Below are 17,091 nucleotides of genomic sequence, written 5' to 3'. Positions count from 1 at the left end.
ACCTGTGGAGCCTGATCCAGTGGGCATACTCAGAGGCCATCTGTTGGATTGAATCTCATTCAGAATCTGGCCGGAGGAGGTGGGAGTGCTATTACCGACCTTATAATTTTTAGCCCAATGGTTAGAGAACTCACCTGGGATGTATAAGACCAAGGCTATGGGATATTCTGGTATGGGGCTTCTTCAGTCTCTCCTATGGAAAATGTTCCACTGTGGATAAATAATTAAAGAGTCAATGGAGCAGGGGTACTGGCCCCAGAGTCCCCCATCTCCTGGATAACTGCTCTAACCATCAGGCTATAGAGTCATTCTCTCTCTTGCTCTCTCTGGCCCAATGACTACTGATGTATTTAAATGCTTTAAGCACTGAGCTAAAAGCTATTAGGTGGGCATCTCTTCCTCCTCCTCCAACCATTGTGTGTGGAGTGAGGCAGGGCCCTAACTCATTCTCACAAGAATCAACTTAGGCACCTGTGCCACCTGGTTCCTGGCTGTGAATCACAAGCAGAGATAGGTACCTCCCTGCAGCTTGGATTTAGGCGCCTGTCTCCCTGAAAGGAATGGGGCTTAGATACGCCCCTCTCCTTCACATCTTCCATTGGCTAGTTTAGGTGGCTCCCTGCCTAACTTGCTGGCTTTTGTGGATCACATTCTTAGACACCCATCTCTCCTGATACATTGTCTAGGGAAGGCACCTAACTTAGGCTTTGTGGATTGCATTATTGTTCCTGTGATTTTCGAGGTGCCTAAATCCTTTTGTGGATCCAGGCCCATGCACAGAGCAGGAGTTAATACTTTGTTTAAGCCCAGCCCCTGCTGCAATAAAAGGCTACCACCGTAGGCCTGCCACTGCCAGCAAACAGTCTTCTGAACCACAAACTCCATTGAATTGCAGCTGACGGCGTTGAGAGTTAGAAATACGTGTACTGAAGCTATGACTTTTCCATTCCATGTCCCCATCCTATTTACTCCCACTTCCCCTCCATCAGCATAACTGAATGGGACCATCAGATCTTAAATTTGGAGCAGATCAAACCTGTTTCCCTTCACCAGTTCTCCCAGCAAGGAGAATAGGACTAAAGCCAAAGAAAGAGAGTGGTGCTTTCACAGTTAAATGGCCTGATTTTCATCCTGGTCTTAATGGAACCTCCCTGCTTTGCACTCACAAAATTAGGATTGCGGGCACAGTTTTGTAACAGCAGTGTTTTGTTGTTCTTCGAGTGATTGCTCATGTCTGTTCCACAATAGATGTGTGCGCTTGCCACGTGCACCAGTGCTGGAAGTTTTTCCCCTAGCAATACCCATAGGGGGGAGCATCCCCCGCAACTCCTAGAGTGGCGCCTACCTGGCACAGTATAAGGGGAGCTGTGCGCTCCCCCCACCCTCAGTTCCTTCTTGCCGCTAGTGAAGGTGCGTCGGAAATGCTCTGCTCCAGCTTTGCTGTAGCTCGTCCCCAGAACTGTTCGTTCGTTCAGTGATAGCACTTGTAGTTAGTTACCTGTTTAGTCAGTCAGTGAGCCTGGGATGGGGCATGCCCCGCGCCCCAGGGTTTAAGTTATGCGGCTCTTGTCGGTGTTCTGTGCCAAGAAGTGACCCGCACGCAGATTGTTAGCGCTGTTTGGGAGAAACCCATATCAGCGAAAGGTGCAAGATTTGCAAGTCGTTTAAGTCTCTGACCAAAAGAGAAAGGGACATTAGGCTCCGGGCCATCCTGATGGAGTCGGCGCTGACCCCGACCCCAGCAGGCCGCTCCAAACCAGTACCCGGCACCACGGCATCGGTACGCGGCGACCCTCCAGTGCCATCGACCATTCAGCACTGCTCCCCATCCACGGGGCACGCCAAGAGGGCCAGAAAGACTCCCGCTTCACAGCAGCACCGAGGGAAGTCTGGGACAGAGGCTAGACCCATGTCGGGCAGTCCTCAATCCTCACTGGGCCCCAGGCCTCCGACTCACATTGAGTGGAGTAGCCTGGCCCCTTTGGAACAGGCCTCTCCGGATGCCGTCCACGCCTGAAGCCCTCCAGGTGACCTGGGACGTTATGTCCATGCCGGTGCCCGGAGCGGTGCTAATGTTGGCCCCGTGCTCCAGAGGCAAGCCACCACTGGGATCTCTGCAGTCACCTCCGGCCCGGTACCAGTTTCGGTTGAGGGAATGTTCCCGACACCGGACCTCTCCGGGCAGAGTCCATGTGGATTGCTCTCGACGCCGACCAGACTGTCTGTTTGGGTTCCGGCCGGCTGGGACTTGAGGCACCGCTCGTCCTGAAGGAGCGAATATCGATGGGACCGCAGCGGGCATCGCCATTGGTCCTCGTCTCATAGAGGGTACTGCAGTCGTCACGGCATGGTTGTCGACACCGTTCCCGCTTGGACTCCTGCTCCAAGTCGCAGCCCTGGATGTCGATCGCTAGCGTCTCACCGTCGTGGGTCCGCCCGTCAAGGCTGTTCACGGAGCAGCTGTTACTGTCGGTACCAGTCCTCCACGTTGAGATCGCTGTCCCATGGCCGTCATAGATCCCGGCACCGCTGCTTCTCCCAGTCCAGAGACAGCAGCAGATCTTACGCCATCCCGGTCTCCATTCATAGCCGTCCTTCAATGGGCCAGCCCAGCCAACCCGAACAGCTAGCCCCACCAGTGCCTCAGCAGGTGCAGTGGCACCAAGCATCGTGGCTGGCCCAATGGTACCAGTGGGCACCGTGGCCTCCGGCACAGCCACCGGTGGGAGCTTGCTCGGTGGCTGAAGCTTCGGAAGCACTGTCGGCCTGCCTCTCCAGACCTCTGAGAAAGGAGTCGGTGGGACGTATGTCCTCGGCACCGTGCCCGGAGTCTGACCAGGTGGCGGACCCTCCGTGCCAGCCGACACCCAGAGCATCGCATTGGCCTCTTCGCCCTGCCCGGGAAGGTGATTGTGGCCCTGCCCCCCTCTACCCCAAAGGGGACTTCAGGGCCCACCAAGAACTCTTGAAGAGGGAGGCAGAGGAGATGGAGAAGCCCTCAAACTCCCTGTATAACATGTTGTCCCCATCGGCACTGGGTAGGGTTGCCTTGCCTCTCCATGAAGGGGTGGCTAAGATTTCAAATGCCCTGTGGCAAACACTGGCCTCTTTGGCCCCCATCTCTAAAAAGGTGGAACGCAAGTACTTTGTACCCACTAAGGGGTATGAGTACTTGTATACCAACCTGGTGCCCAACTCCCTGGTGGTCGAGTCGGTCAACCACAGGGAGTGGCAGGATCAGCCGGCCCCGACCCCAAAGAACAAAGACTCTCGGAGACTGGACTCTTTCGGAAGGAAAATTTATCCATCTTTGAGCTTCCAGTTACGAATGGCAAACCTTCAGGATCTCCTGGGCTGGTACGAATTCAAACCTGAAATATGCCCAACATCAGTCTGAGTTTGAGTATGACATCCCTCCATGTCTATTCCACAATAGAAGGTGGGGAACTCCCCAGGTGGATCTATTTGTGACTTGGCAGAACCAGTGATGCCCCCGGTTCTGCTCCAGGCGGGCTTGGAGAGGGACACTATCTCCGATGCCCTTCTCCTGTCAGGCTGGCTTCTCTACGCCTTTCCCCCATTCCCTCTAATCAGCAGGGTCCTGGAGAAGAAAAAGGCAGACAAGGCCTGGGTCCTCCTGATTGCCCTGGCGTGGCCCAGGCAGCTTTGGTATGGGACCCTCACGGGCCTGGCGGTTGCTCCACCATGGCGGTAGCCGCTCCACGCGGACCTGCTCTCTCAGGACCAGGGCCGCTCCTCCACCCCAACCTGACAGCTCTTCACCTCACGGCGTGGCTGCTCAGTGGTTAGGTGGAGAGTAAAGGACGTGGTCAGAGCAGGTTCAGCGCGTCCTCCTCAAAAGTAGACGGCCCTCCACTCGCCGCGCTTATTTGGCTAAATGGTCCCGGTTTTCTAGGTGGGCGGCGGACCAGGGTGTCTCTCCGGTGACCACCCCAATCCAGCTTATCCTTGATTACCTCCTCCACCTGAGGGCCCAGGGCCTGGTGCTGTCATCAGTCAGGGTGCACCTGGCAGTCATATCGGCCTTCCATCCGCCAGTGTAGGGGCACACGGTATTTTCCCATGCTATGACTGGCCGGTTCCTTAAGGGTTTGGACCGACTTTTTCCATATTCTAGACCTCTGGTCCTGCAGTGGGACCTAAACCTGGTGTTGCTCGTCTCACGGGGCCCCCGTTTGAACCACTAGCCACATGCTCCTGGTCTCACCTCTCGTGGAAGGTGGCCTTTCTGGTTGCAGTCTCATCGACCAGGTGAGTCTCGGAGCTCAGGATCCTAACTTCCAAGCCGCCGTACACGGTCTTTCATAAGGACACGGTCTAGCTCCGCCCACACCCGCGTTCCTCCCGAAGGTGGTCTCCGCCTACCACATGGGTCAGGACATTTTTCTACTGGTCCTCTGCCCCAAGCCTTACGCATCCAGTGAGGAGCGCCATCTCCACGTGCTCGATATGCGGTGGGCTCTGGCTTTCTACCTCGAGCGGACCAAGCCATTCAGAAAGTCCTCGCAACTGTTTGTCGCCTCGGCTGAGCGCGCGAGGAGCCAGCCAATTTCCACTCAGCAGCTTTCCAGTTGGATCGCTTTGCGCATCTGTTCCTGTTATGAGCTGGCGGGTGTCCCCCTCAACCCATTGTGAGGGCACACTCGACTTGGGTGCAGGCCTCATTGGCTGCCTTCATGGCCCACGTTCCCATCCAGGACATTTGTAGCGCTGCCATGTGGTCTTCGTTTCACACATTCACCTCGCACTATGCGATCGTCCCCCAAACCAGGGATGACGCGGCTTCAGCAGGGCTGTCCTCAGTCCTGGGAACTTTTGAACTCCTACCCACCTCCAACAGATATAGCTTGGAATCACCTATTGTGGAATACACAAGCAATCACTCGAAGAAGAAAAGACAGTTACCTTTTCCGTAACTGGTATTCTTCGAGATGTGTTGCTCATGTCTATTCCACATCCCACCCTCCTTCCCCTCTGTTGGAGTTGTCTGGTCAGAAGGAACTGAGGGTGGGGAGAGCGCGCAGGGGTCATGGGAGGTGCTTCCCCCACCCCCACGGGTACTGCTAGGGGAAGAACTTGCGGCACTGGTGCACGTGGTGAGCACGTACAGCTATTGTGGAATAGACATGAGCAACACATCTCGAAGAACACCAGTTACGGAAAAGGTAACTGTCTTTTCCCAGAGGTAACTGTCTTTTCCCAAAGTAGACATCATTCAGATGTTTCCTTTTTTGTGCCAAAAATCAGTTCAGGTTTTGAAAATTTGGCCCTAGAAGCACAAACGCGATTGCACAAACATCATTCAGCATGGAGATAGGGTGAAATTCACCCCTGTATTTAGGGCTAGCACAAGGCCTATGTGTACAACTAATGTCCCACTTAAGTCCTATGATGGATAGGTGCTATGCTGCTCTCAGCTCAGAATTTTATCCACAGAGAACAAATCACCATCTGTGGTTTCATATGAATGAAGTACACTCTCAGGCACTGGATTTTGTTTGAAAGGTTACAGAAATCCAGTTCAGTTTGTTGTTGTACAATAATCTCTGGGCAGAGATGTGCAGTCGTCTTACTGCAATACAGTGACTTGGCAGAATTGTACAGGCTAAGAATAGAAACATTCTTAGGAAAGGAATAAAATCTGTGACAGCAGGTTTCTAATGCTCATTCTTGCTTCAGGGAAACAGTTTGTTTTGCATAAATAAGAGTGGGATTAACTTCTTCCTGGCATTTCAACATTGCTATTCAGACAGAGGCACTTTAGATGATAAAGGATATGTGCATCTTTTGTCTTAGCTTCATGCAAAACAAATCCAGATACTACAGACTTAGTGTTTTGCTGATCTCTAGCTCACAGTAGGGAATCTGCCAAGTGAAGTCTTGAGGAAAAATATGCTGTTAAGAAAATGGTCATACTTTTGAGACCAAGCCCTTAAAATGGAATCAGTTTGTTCACAAAAACAACAAGGAGTCTAGTGGCACCTTAAAGACTAACAGATTTATTTGAGCATAAGCTTTCATGCTACCCCCTGATACTTGTCACCATGCAAGGCACTAAGTTTAGCTGTATGGAGTGGAAATCCATCAACCTCAACCAAAAACTCGCACAGATACAGACAGACATCATCTTCCAGCTACCCCCTGATACTTGTCAGTTTGTTCAATTCAGAGTTAACAGGGTATTGTCTTGAGATAAATCCTCAAAGTTACCCTTTGAAACAGATTTGTAAATATTACCTCCATAAAAGGCTTTCTTATGAATAGAGCTTTCCTTATCACTCATGGACCTGAATAGCAAAGTTTGGATATGTATCCGATTCAAACCCTCCCAAAGTCTGGACGTGTTTGTACCTGGGGTTTTGACTCAGGCCTAGTTTTTTCCCCATTTGATCGCCCCTGCCTGTTGATTCCCATTATCTCTACTATTGATTCTCTAATGGCTGTTGTGGAATGCTGCGGTCTATGTAAACAGTGCTTTTTAGTCTCTGGATTCAGTCCAACTCTGAGAAGTGTTCGCGTCAGCTGTCTTGGAAGTTAGACATTTATTTCTAATACTGCTTTGTCTAGGTGACTTTTTAGCAGGCAGCCATCTGGTTAGTTGTTTTAATTTTTCAAACCAAGCTGTCTGATGATGCAGGGAGATGCTGAGTATCCCTAGCATTCACTGAGGGCAAAACTAGATAAAGCCCTAAGATATTGAAATTTGGAGGGCAGTTTTAGTAAATTTTAATCAAATATTCAGTCAGGCTGGATATATTTAAGAAATCTATTGTGATTTATATTCATCAGAGCCTTACTGTATTCATTACAGGTTCCCAGTGATCTAGCACATGTGAAAAGAGAGATTTAAAAAATAATTGGTATTTTAGGGGAAATCCATAAAGTTACTGATTGATTGCATTACCTTTTTCACTTTAATGCAAATGAGCTTATTAATGGGATTTCAGTATATTTATTTTAAGTGCAAAACAGAAACCCACTATCTTGTACATAGCTATATATAACTTTTATTCACAGGGGAAGGGAAAAATTTAAATGCAAAAGATTCAAATCAAAATAATCTATGTAGTAAACTGTTTTTTTGTGTATTGTACTTGACTGTTAAATAAGCCACATGACTGAATCCTAGCCATAAAGCTTTTGGTTAACAGAAGTTAAATTATGTTGTATGTTCAGCAATTTACTTTATATTTCTATTCATTACCTCTGACAGATAGTGTTTATTTTTCTGACTGATCTCACTGCTGTTTTATTTTTATACACACATATTTACTGATTTTATTGATTAAAAAGAGCTACATTTGTTTTTTTAAAAATTCTGACTAGACCTATTTATTTGGGCCTAGAGCAGTGGTTTTCAACCTTTTTTCATTTGTGGACCCCTAAAAAATGTCAAATGCAGAGGAGGACCCCTTTGGAAATGTTACACATGGTCTGTGGACCCCCAGGGGTCTGCATGCCACAGGTTGAAAACCACTGGACTAGAGCGTGCTCTTTACCACCCCATGGGGAGCACCCCAAACTTTGTGCCTCTGGGAGCTCTCATATGGGGAATAATTTATCACACCATTTTATGGGGTGCAGAATCTCCCTGTCTCCAAGGGCTAGCCTGAAGGGACAGAACTATAGTTTCACCCACAGCCTGCCCAGTTTTTGCCCATTTGCTCTAGGGAAGAGCCATTGACGTGAAACTCCTGCGTACCCCTAAACACTGTGAGCTATGTTCTGGGTAGCGTTAATATCGGTTGTGCAAGGGGAGATCCTTACTCTGTCCTATTCCACAGTGCATGACTATAAACAGATAAACACAATCTGGCCTTGTCTGCATTATCACTTGGAGATTAGTATTAAACGTAACATTTTATTGCCTTTTTAAAGTAGAAAAAGTAAATACATTTCCAAAATGTAGGTTTTGGACCTGCATTCCTTTCACACTCAAAATTCAAATTGCCTCAGTGGGAGTTACAGGAGCACAATATATAGAGGACTGACCTTTTGTATTTATGGATCTGATCCTGCCAAGTGCTGAGCACATTCAGCAAAGTACTGAACACCCTATTGGGAACTGAAGATGCTCAGCACTTCATAACATCAAGCCCGTAAATTCCTAACTGAGGGCCAAATTCTACATTGACTTATGCCCTTTGCAACTTCAATTAAGTTAATGGGGTTGCATGAGGCTTAGATTAACACAGAATTTGGTCACATATTTCAGTATTTTTTTGATATAAGAATGTTTGTAATTTTTCTTAGGGCCCAAAATTGCACAGATGGACTTCAGTCGAGACAGGAGTGGATGTTCTACCACACACCAAACTTTTTCAGCATAACAATCTGTTGCTCAAGAGTAGCTTTTTAAAATTTATCTTAAGGGATAATGTGCTGTAAAGTTTAAAAATTAATTTTACTCTATTACCCTTTTTTATTTATTGATTATTGTTACTAACAAACAGCATTGTTATCAAGAGATGGATTTATCTTTATAATATGTGTTTATCTTTCTTAGATAACTGAGAATATATGAGAATGTAATATTATACATTACTTATGTATGATATTAAACCTGCATTAGTTCCCCTGTTCCCATTGGACTTTGGGTCTAATTTAGGTAATCTTCTCAAATATGTTTTCAGATCTAAGTCCACTTTAGGCAGTATATTCATAATGAATCACTTCAGTGTGTATAGGGAATACACGATGGTGTGGTTTGAAATGAAAGTCGTATTAGCATAGATGCGGGATGGGTACACCTTGATCATGAGACGCAAAGCTGGCAGTGAGTTTTGTAGGTCATTCCCTGCGTGCTGATTTTAGTTTATCCCACCCTCACACTGTCATGTATCCTGCATATACTGCATGTGCTCCAGAAAATATCTGTTAGAAACACTTAAGAGAGTTTTTAAGTTATTTTTTCACCTCTCCCTGTCAGTCCCGCGGATGCCATAGTGTTATACCAATAAAATAAAAACCAGCAGGATCTTATTAAAGGGGAAAAGGCAAAATACCACATTTATTGTGAATACAGAAAGAATCATAGTAAGCAGTTAGTTATAGCTATAACATTCCATTCAATTTCATATTTATTCACACATTCATTCATACACACACACACAGGTTCTGCAAGGTTGTTATCATAGTTACCAGCCTTAGAGTTGCTCATGCCAAGCCACTGGCCAGGTGGCCTGGACATGAGGAGGGAGCAGGGCCTTGTCAGAAGATGCACATCTGATGCTCCTGGAAGTTGGTTTGCAGAATCAGACCCCCCCAAAGTTCTCACTTTCTAGAGTCCATTTTTATAGGGGTTTCTTCCTATGCCAGTCTATGGGAATTGCCTCATCATGCTGTTGCTGAATCAATCAGCAGATGTCACATTCCTGACTGCTCCGTGCTGCTAGATGTTATCTTGTTCTTTGGTTCTCCCATTCTTGAGGCTGTTGGGTGGATTCCAGTCTGCCCTCCGGGGGTCCTCTAGTTATTTCCACTTGATGCCTTCTTCAGCCGATGGACACTGGATTCTTAGGCTGGCACCTCCCTGATCATTCAGTTATTATCCACACCAAGCATCCATCCACATATATCCTCTATGCATGTGTCACTTAGGGCTGGTCCTCTGTATACCTGAACCTCCTGAGCAGCACAAAGGATGAAGAGACTGTCCGTAACTTTCCTGCTGATGATTTTGCCAATATGTTTGAGTCCCCAGTGGGCATAGAACCAGCAGAGTTGGCTCCTAATTCTCCTCTTCCCACAGGTTCTAATGCAGGGGCTAGGGAGAGTGAGGAGTTGTTGCTGGCTGTTGCAAAATTAAAGCAGACCCCAGCCTGCTCTAAACTGTATGTAGGGCTGAGACTCAGGGACTGACAATCTCCCCTGTGCTCTATTTAGCTGAGTACCTGCCCCATAACATGGCATCATTTTTAGATAAGCCACCTGAATGTAATGGCTGTCGTACTATCTCACCTTTTCAGTTGCATTGTTTTGTGTTGATCGGATCATCAGCTCAGTGAACTACAATTCTGTGTCTGTGCTATGCTCGTATGGGAGACAGAGAAAATGTAAAGGTCAAAATGATTCCAGCTCAATACATAAAAAGAGTGGGTTTCAGAGTAGCAGCCTTGTTAGTCTGTATTCGCAAAAAGGAAAGGAGTACTTGTGGCATCTTAGAGACTAACCAATTTATTTGAGCAGAAGCTTTCGTGAGCTACAGCTCACTTCATCGGATGCATGCATCCAATGAAGTGAGCTGTAGCTCACGAAAGCTTATGCTCAAATAAATTGGTTAGTCTCTAAGATGCCACAAGTACTCCTTTTCTTTTTATAAAAAGAGTAATTAACCAAATCATAAAAGTCATAGAAGGAAGATATATTTTGTCTCAATAGGAAGTCAGTTTCTAGGAACATAGGACTTGCCATACTGGATCGGGCTGGTAGTCCATCTGGCACAACACTTGGTGTTTCAGAGGAGAGTGCAAGGCTACTGTGATCAGTAAACATACTGATCTATTTAGCATATAGTACCATAAGACGTGGGATCCCCGTTTGACACACAGTCAAATGCAAAAGGAGTATCCTGCATTTCCTAGTGTTCTATGGAATTCTTGCTTTACAAATTGCCTTCATACAGAAATAGTTATGTCTAAAGGAAATTTGGTTGAAAATTAATTTTTTGATGAATGGCCTAAAAGTATTCTGTAGAAATATCTATTCAGTTAAAAAAAAATACATCTAATTGTAGGCCTGATCTTGAAAGCAGTAAGAGTGTTGCCAGTGATTTCTAAAGGAAGCAAGATTGGTATTGCTTATTTAGTTTAAATGATAAATCCAGCATGTAGTGCAATTAGCGACTGTCACCAGGGCCATGCTTCTCCTTTGCTCCAAAGCATGCATTGCCATGCTCAGTCTTTTGCAAGGAGGTTTATTTGCTCAACAGGTAAACAAACCAAAAAACAGTCTTAATTGATTCCTTAGCCTCACGGTCACCCCTCCCAGGAGTCTCTAGTTCTCCTGCTTCTGGCAGTTTACCAGTCTGTCAGTGCTCCCTTCTTAGAGCAACAGCCCCCAGGGCTGCTTTCCTGAGCCCCTTGCTCCAGGGACCCACCACTCCAGTTTGGCTGTCACAATCCATCTCTCCCAGTTGCCCACTAACAGTGCATTTATAGGCCCAGGTGTAGCCCAGCTCTCTTTAATTGGCTGGATTGGGCTCACCTACTCTGGTCTGGGGAGCTAGTCTGAGTCAATACACAGGGACCAGCTACTCTGTGACAGCAACTTTGAAAGAGATTGGTGATTAAAAGGCAACAAAGTAGAATTTTGAAAAAATTACTCTTTGGAATCCAACCTTGCTCCTATTTAGGCAATGACAAAACTCATATTGACTTTGATGGGTACAAGATCAGACCCTATACACAGGGATACAGGGAGGGTTAAAGTTTTTGACAGATGAAGTAAAAACTGCCTCCGCTTCATTTTTTTTAGTAAAGTCTCTTTATGTATCCTCAGGAAAGAAGGCGAGAATTTGAGAAGAATCTACAAAAGGCTGGTCTGGAATTAGAAACAGAAGACAAAAAGGTAAAAAAAACTCAGTGTTCTCGTCATACAGAGCAAATTAGGTCGAAATACCTGAATTTTCGGATTGCTAGAGAATACATTGGTTGGTCTGTTCTGACAAGATTTTATCCACCATTGTATCAGTGGTTCTAAGGGATTTCAGTACTTCAAACTATGAAACTGAAGTTAAATAGGCTAATATAGGAGAAATTTTTCTTGATAAATATTTTAAGCACTGAGAGAAGAGAACTGTTATGCTTCAGGAGGAAGTGATTGTGTTTTACTCAGTAATGAAAAGGAAATGGTCCCAAAATAACTGAACTGTGAGTTCATTTACACAGGGAGACCAGTGTAAAAAGGAACTTCTGATTGGGCCAGATTCTCCCTCCAGCCCCTCCGCACAGCATACCAGTAACATCTATTGAAGTCAATGGGAATTACTCATATCCTGTGGGGGATTAGGATCAGGATGGGAAAAGGCTTGGGGTGGCGGTTGTGTCCATTTGTTTAGTGTTACTTTTCTGCCTCATATGATTTGGACAGCGGAGGGAGTGTTTCTCTGATCAATGTTATCCTTGCTGTACTTGAGAATAGGTGGAGCAAAATAACTTCTGACAAAACCAACAGACTCCATGAGACCCAGAGATGGGGCTCCAGTAAGCCAGTGGTTAAATATTACTGTTTTAGAGTCGGACCCTCACATATACTATGTGCAGAGAAATTCTTAGGGATGTGTGTTGCGGGAATCATTCCTTAGCCTCTGCTGCAAGTAACAGGGTTGCATGCTCTCCATGACTGCTGATTTACAGGGTGTTTTGCAGGGAAATCTGCACACTTGTGGATTCCATGGTCTACACACCAGCAGTTTCAGTAGACCAATCCTAAAACTGCCATCTCTGCTTGGGAGATGGCACAGCACCGTTGCATGCAGGGAGTTTTGACTACTGTGTGGGGTTTCTATACCCTGAATAGCCTGCTCTGTAGAACCACACCATTTCCAATGCATTCAGTGTCTTCTGTGGCCTTTAAGTAGGCTGGAGAATTTGACCTTTAATGTGCAAGTTTGATGCAGTTTGAAATTTCCTCATAAGCCTCTAATCAGTGCAAAGAAGACAGATACCCACTACCATCAATCATACAAGCTTTCTGGCGGAGGGAAATTTTTCCTCCTATTTTTTCAGAATCAATGTAAGCCTTTAAGATAATAAAAGAACAAAGAGAGAAAAGTTTTGGATACCCTCTCACTTGATTTTAATCTAAAAAAACCCACCCCACCTCAGTTTGACCTCAGGCTTAACTCTTCTTGTACAGGAATCTGAAGATGGCAAAACTTATTTTGTGAAGATCCATGCCCCATGGGAGGTTCTGATCACATATGCTGAAGTGCTGAACATTAAAGTGCCCATCAAGGAAAATGATATTCCCTCTACTGCAGAGAACCCATTGGACTGTATGCTTGAACCGTTTAGGCTACCGGAGAAGGTGATGCACCCTGAACCAGACTACTTCACGGCACCCTTCAGCAAAAGTAGGCAGGAGCTCTACCTCATTGAGAATGAGAGCACCTTCTTCTCACCATCCATGAGAAACAGAATAGTATGTATCTCAACCCATCTGTTTACATGTGCATGCAGAATGTAACATAGGCCTGTGGGTGGGTGGGTGACTGGGGATGTGTGTGGTCACATATCAAACACTAAGCTGAGACAGCCATTTGAGTTCTGAATCTACAGAAGGTCGATTACTTTGCTGCTGTATGGTACAGTAACTCTGGATGTTATGTGATGAAATCTGATGTCTATGTATCTTTCTAAGTACAGATTGCATTTGAGAAACCAGTTCTCAGTGGGGCAGCTGGGGCATCCTTGTTCCAGCTGGAGCCTTGAGGATCCTCGAATTTCCCCTATATTGCAGCTACTACAATGCATTACCTTTGAGGGGGATTGGACAGTCCCATCAGCAGTGCTCCATCATCCATCAGTAGAGTGTGGTATTAAACCATATTATAAAAGAAGAGGAGTAAACTCTCTGTGTTTGCATATTAGGTGTACTATATTCTAACACGGTGCCCCTATGGAACAGAAGAAGGGAAGAAAAAGTTTGGGATTAAAAGATTGTTAAGTAATGGCACCTACACAGCTGCTTACCCTCTCCATGATGTAAGTATTTTAGCTTTGCATTCCCAAAGATATATCACAGTCCAGCTTTCCTCCCTCATTTGCTTTGCCTGCTGCAATATTACTGTTTTCAGTTGAAATGTATTTGGTCCCCAACCCCTTCAGCTTTTATTTATTATCTGATCTGTTGCCCTGTGATGTACAAGGAATATCTGCCAGCCCTGTTATGCTGTTTCTGAATGCACTACAGTGCTTTTCCATATGCTCAAGCGTATTGGGTTTACCTAAGTGTTTCAGTCATAGAGTTCAGTATTGTGACTTACACTGGAATGCATTTTATAGATGTTTTTATTTTACATTTTGAGATAAATTATTATAGTAACATATTACAAAGACAGATGAAAACAAGGAAATGAATAACATTTTTAGCTGAGCTCTGTGGGTCATATCTATATGTGGTATAAAATGCCACTGAAGTAGTTACACCAGGGATAAATTTGGCCCTACAGTTTTGTGCGGTCATTTCTCCACATCAGGATGCCCTCTGGTGGCATACTGTCAGTATTGTAAAGTCTGTAAGGATGGTAGCTTTCTCTGTTTTGCTTTAGGGCAGTGGTTCTCAACCTATTTACATATGCAGCTTTCTGTGTGTTATGTGAGCTGCATCCACACAATATATATGCTACCTGTATGACCCTGAGGATGTCACATGGGCTGCAGCTGTGTGTGCGGCCGGCCATGGGTTGAGAACCACTGCTTCAAGGTATGCTTTAAACACGGAATACCTGCATATAGCCCTGCAGCCCCTATTAGTGTAAACAGGAGGGAGCTATGCTACTAAATACCAGTGTATTACAGTGGAAGTTTACCTCCGAGTAGCATTTTTAATTTATTGTTTTTGTGAAGCTCTAATCTAATTCCTTATTTGTTTTTTAATAATTGTTTGAGGGCTGTAGCCCACGAAAGCTTACGCTCTAATAAATTTGTTAGTCTCTAAGGTGCCACAAGTACTCCTGTTCTTTTTGGGGATACAGACTAACACGGCTGCTACTCTGAAACCTATGATGCCTAGTGGCATTTTAAATCACTTGTTTATTTTTTGACAATCCTTTGATAAGTTTCTATCACAACATAAATCTGAGAAAGAAATACTCTGAAAACCAGCAACTTCTGTTGAAAGGAATGGTGCCAGCTACTTGGGTGAATGGGAAGTTTTCTGGTGGTTTTCAGATTTTAAGCTTGGCAGGGTAGGCCCTGTGCAATTAATATGCTTGGCAAGCAGCAATTACATTGTGGGCAACATCAGAAACAAATAATAATCAATAATAGCGGTGGTGCCAAAATACAATTTTGATGCCTTTCCACACAATACCAGTATTAGCAACCTCAAGAGTTTGAAAATTGAGTGAGGCTCCCAGAATAATGATATTGACTTAAAAATCATGAGCTATTTAAAATATAATATGTGTGGTTCTTTTTAACTTACTTTCTGATCTTTGAACCTGTGGGGTGCCCTTCGGTCATATTTACATGCTTTTTCTGAACAAACAATGAGGCCTTTAAAAAAAAAAAAACAGAAGCAGAAATTCTCAAAAAGGGAATGTCTAGAGCTGGAGGTGTGATTCCCAGCTCAAGGAGACATTGCCACTGCAAATAGAGTATAGCCGTGGAGGTGTGAGCCCCAAGAGGGGCTAGCTGCCCCAAGTGTGTACCTAGAGTCTTGGATGGGATTGTACTCAGGGCAGCTAGCTGCTCCCACCACTTAAACCATGTAGCTACACTCTATTTTTAGTGAACTAGCTCAATTATATCTAGTGCAGGTATTTCTCCTCGAGCTGGGAATTACACATCCCAACTCAGAATGTAGACATACCTATAGTCATGTGACTCCAGGAGCTGGGAAAGAAATGCATTTTAAGAAATGCAATAAAAACAGGAGAACTGACAACATTCCAGTACTTCCATCCTATTCATTTCATAGGAAGCTGAAATGATCAGAAAACTCTTCTTATTCCTAGTATTCTGTCATACAATAGGAAAGTCTGTGAAAGTACAGCCTACCATTGAAATGAATTAGTGTGGCAGTCTTATTTTAGTGGATGTTTGCATTATAGCCACAGAAACTGCAGTGATAAACACAGTATAACAATCTCTGAAGAAACAGAAAATAGCTTTACTTTGTGTTATGTGTATATCTTTGCATCTCTCAGTGGAAGGCCCTTGATTATGGAATTTATCAAAAGAACCTGATTCTGACCTGCAAGGAATTTGGACTTGAGTTTGTTTCATGAGGTGGGAATTGTTTGGGGCTCATCTACATCAGGAAAATTTGCACTGATGTAGCTTCACCGCTGCAACCTCCTAATGTAGACAGGTTATACCAATGGAAAACATGGCTTGTACTAGTACAACTTACTCCAGTAACTTACTAGAAGAAATCAGAAGTGCAAGGCCCATTTTCCAAGAGTGCGGCATCCCTACATTAAGAGTTTACATTAAATAGCTATATCAGTGCAATTTTCCTTAATGTCTAACATATGCAGGCCTTTCATGTTGACAAGTGGTCTGTGGGTACATATGTTTTAAAATATTGTGTGTTGAAAGGGCTATTCTAGGGATGAGTTATGATGTTGAGCACCAAGTAATTTTAGGTGGCCCTAAAACTCACCCAGGATGTGTTGCTGTTCAGATTTGCATATTTTAGTGTAATGTGTTAGTCTCCTGATGAGTTTCTTTGTCTCTCCTCTAATCTGCGCACATCCACACAGTGCCAATATTGGAAGAAGGCAAATGATCCAAACTGTGACAATGAGAGATACACATTGTATATGGAATGGGCTAGGTTTTTACGGTTTTACAAGGAGCAGCCTTTGGATCTCATTAGGTAAGGTATGGGCTGTGAAGTGTTCATTGCACATGGCCACAATTCATTGGTTTTCACTGCATTCATTTGTGATTTGTTCCTCCTGGGGATTTTTTTATTTCTTTCTAATGTTTGAGGAAAAACAGGTGCCTAAACAGGCACATGTCTCTGAGAGTACACAATGTATGTTTTATTAGAGACAGGCAAAACTCTTTACTTCAGATCCAAAGCCATTCAAACCAGCCGAATGTAGAAAGGCCAATTTTCCAGATCTGCATCAGATGCAGAAAAAAAATTTGAGGAGTATCCGGTATTTTGTAAAATCAGTTGATCTCTTTCACCGCTTAAGATAGAAATGTTTCAAGAACAGTCAATGAGATTTTGGCACATTGAATCTGAACCTGAAACTTAACTCTAATTAAACCTAAAACCCAGCATAAACCTGCTTGAGATTCAATCAGTGTCTCCTTAGTCCATTTGTTCCTTTAGTAACACACCTTGTTGCCTTTGTTATGATAAATATCGAGTTCTTTTAAAATGATC

At 44.7% G+C, this 17,091-nt stretch overlaps 1 protein-coding gene across 7 annotated transcripts in view; it reads left to right on the top strand.

Annotated features, from left to right (window-relative positions):
• The window catches only part of ANO5 (anoctamin 5), a 93,692-nt gene that overhangs the window by 45,947 nt on the left and 30,654 nt on the right, over positions 1 to 17,091 (top strand). For all 7 annotated transcript variants that reach the window (XM_074955183.1, XM_074955186.1, XM_074955190.1 and 4 more), the window contains 4 exons: positions 11,521 to 11,589; positions 12,880 to 13,164; positions 13,614 to 13,727; positions 16,454 to 16,569. In XM_074955183.1, coding sequence (XP_074811284.1) covers positions 11,521 to 11,589; positions 12,880 to 13,164; positions 13,614 to 13,727; positions 16,454 to 16,569 — 584 coding nt within the window. The remainder of the gene's footprint in view (positions 1 to 11,520; positions 11,590 to 12,879; positions 13,165 to 13,613; positions 13,728 to 16,453; positions 16,570 to 17,091) is intronic.

This window comes from Natator depressus, chromosome 6, assembly GCF_965152275.1.
Source record: "Natator depressus isolate rNatDep1 chromosome 6, rNatDep2.hap1, whole genome shotgun sequence".
In the NCBI taxonomy this organism is placed as follows: Eukaryota; Metazoa; Chordata; order Testudines; family Cheloniidae; genus Natator; species Natator depressus.
The sequence above is the reverse complement of the archived record's forward strand: the minus strand, read 5'-3'. Positions and strand labels throughout refer to the sequence as shown.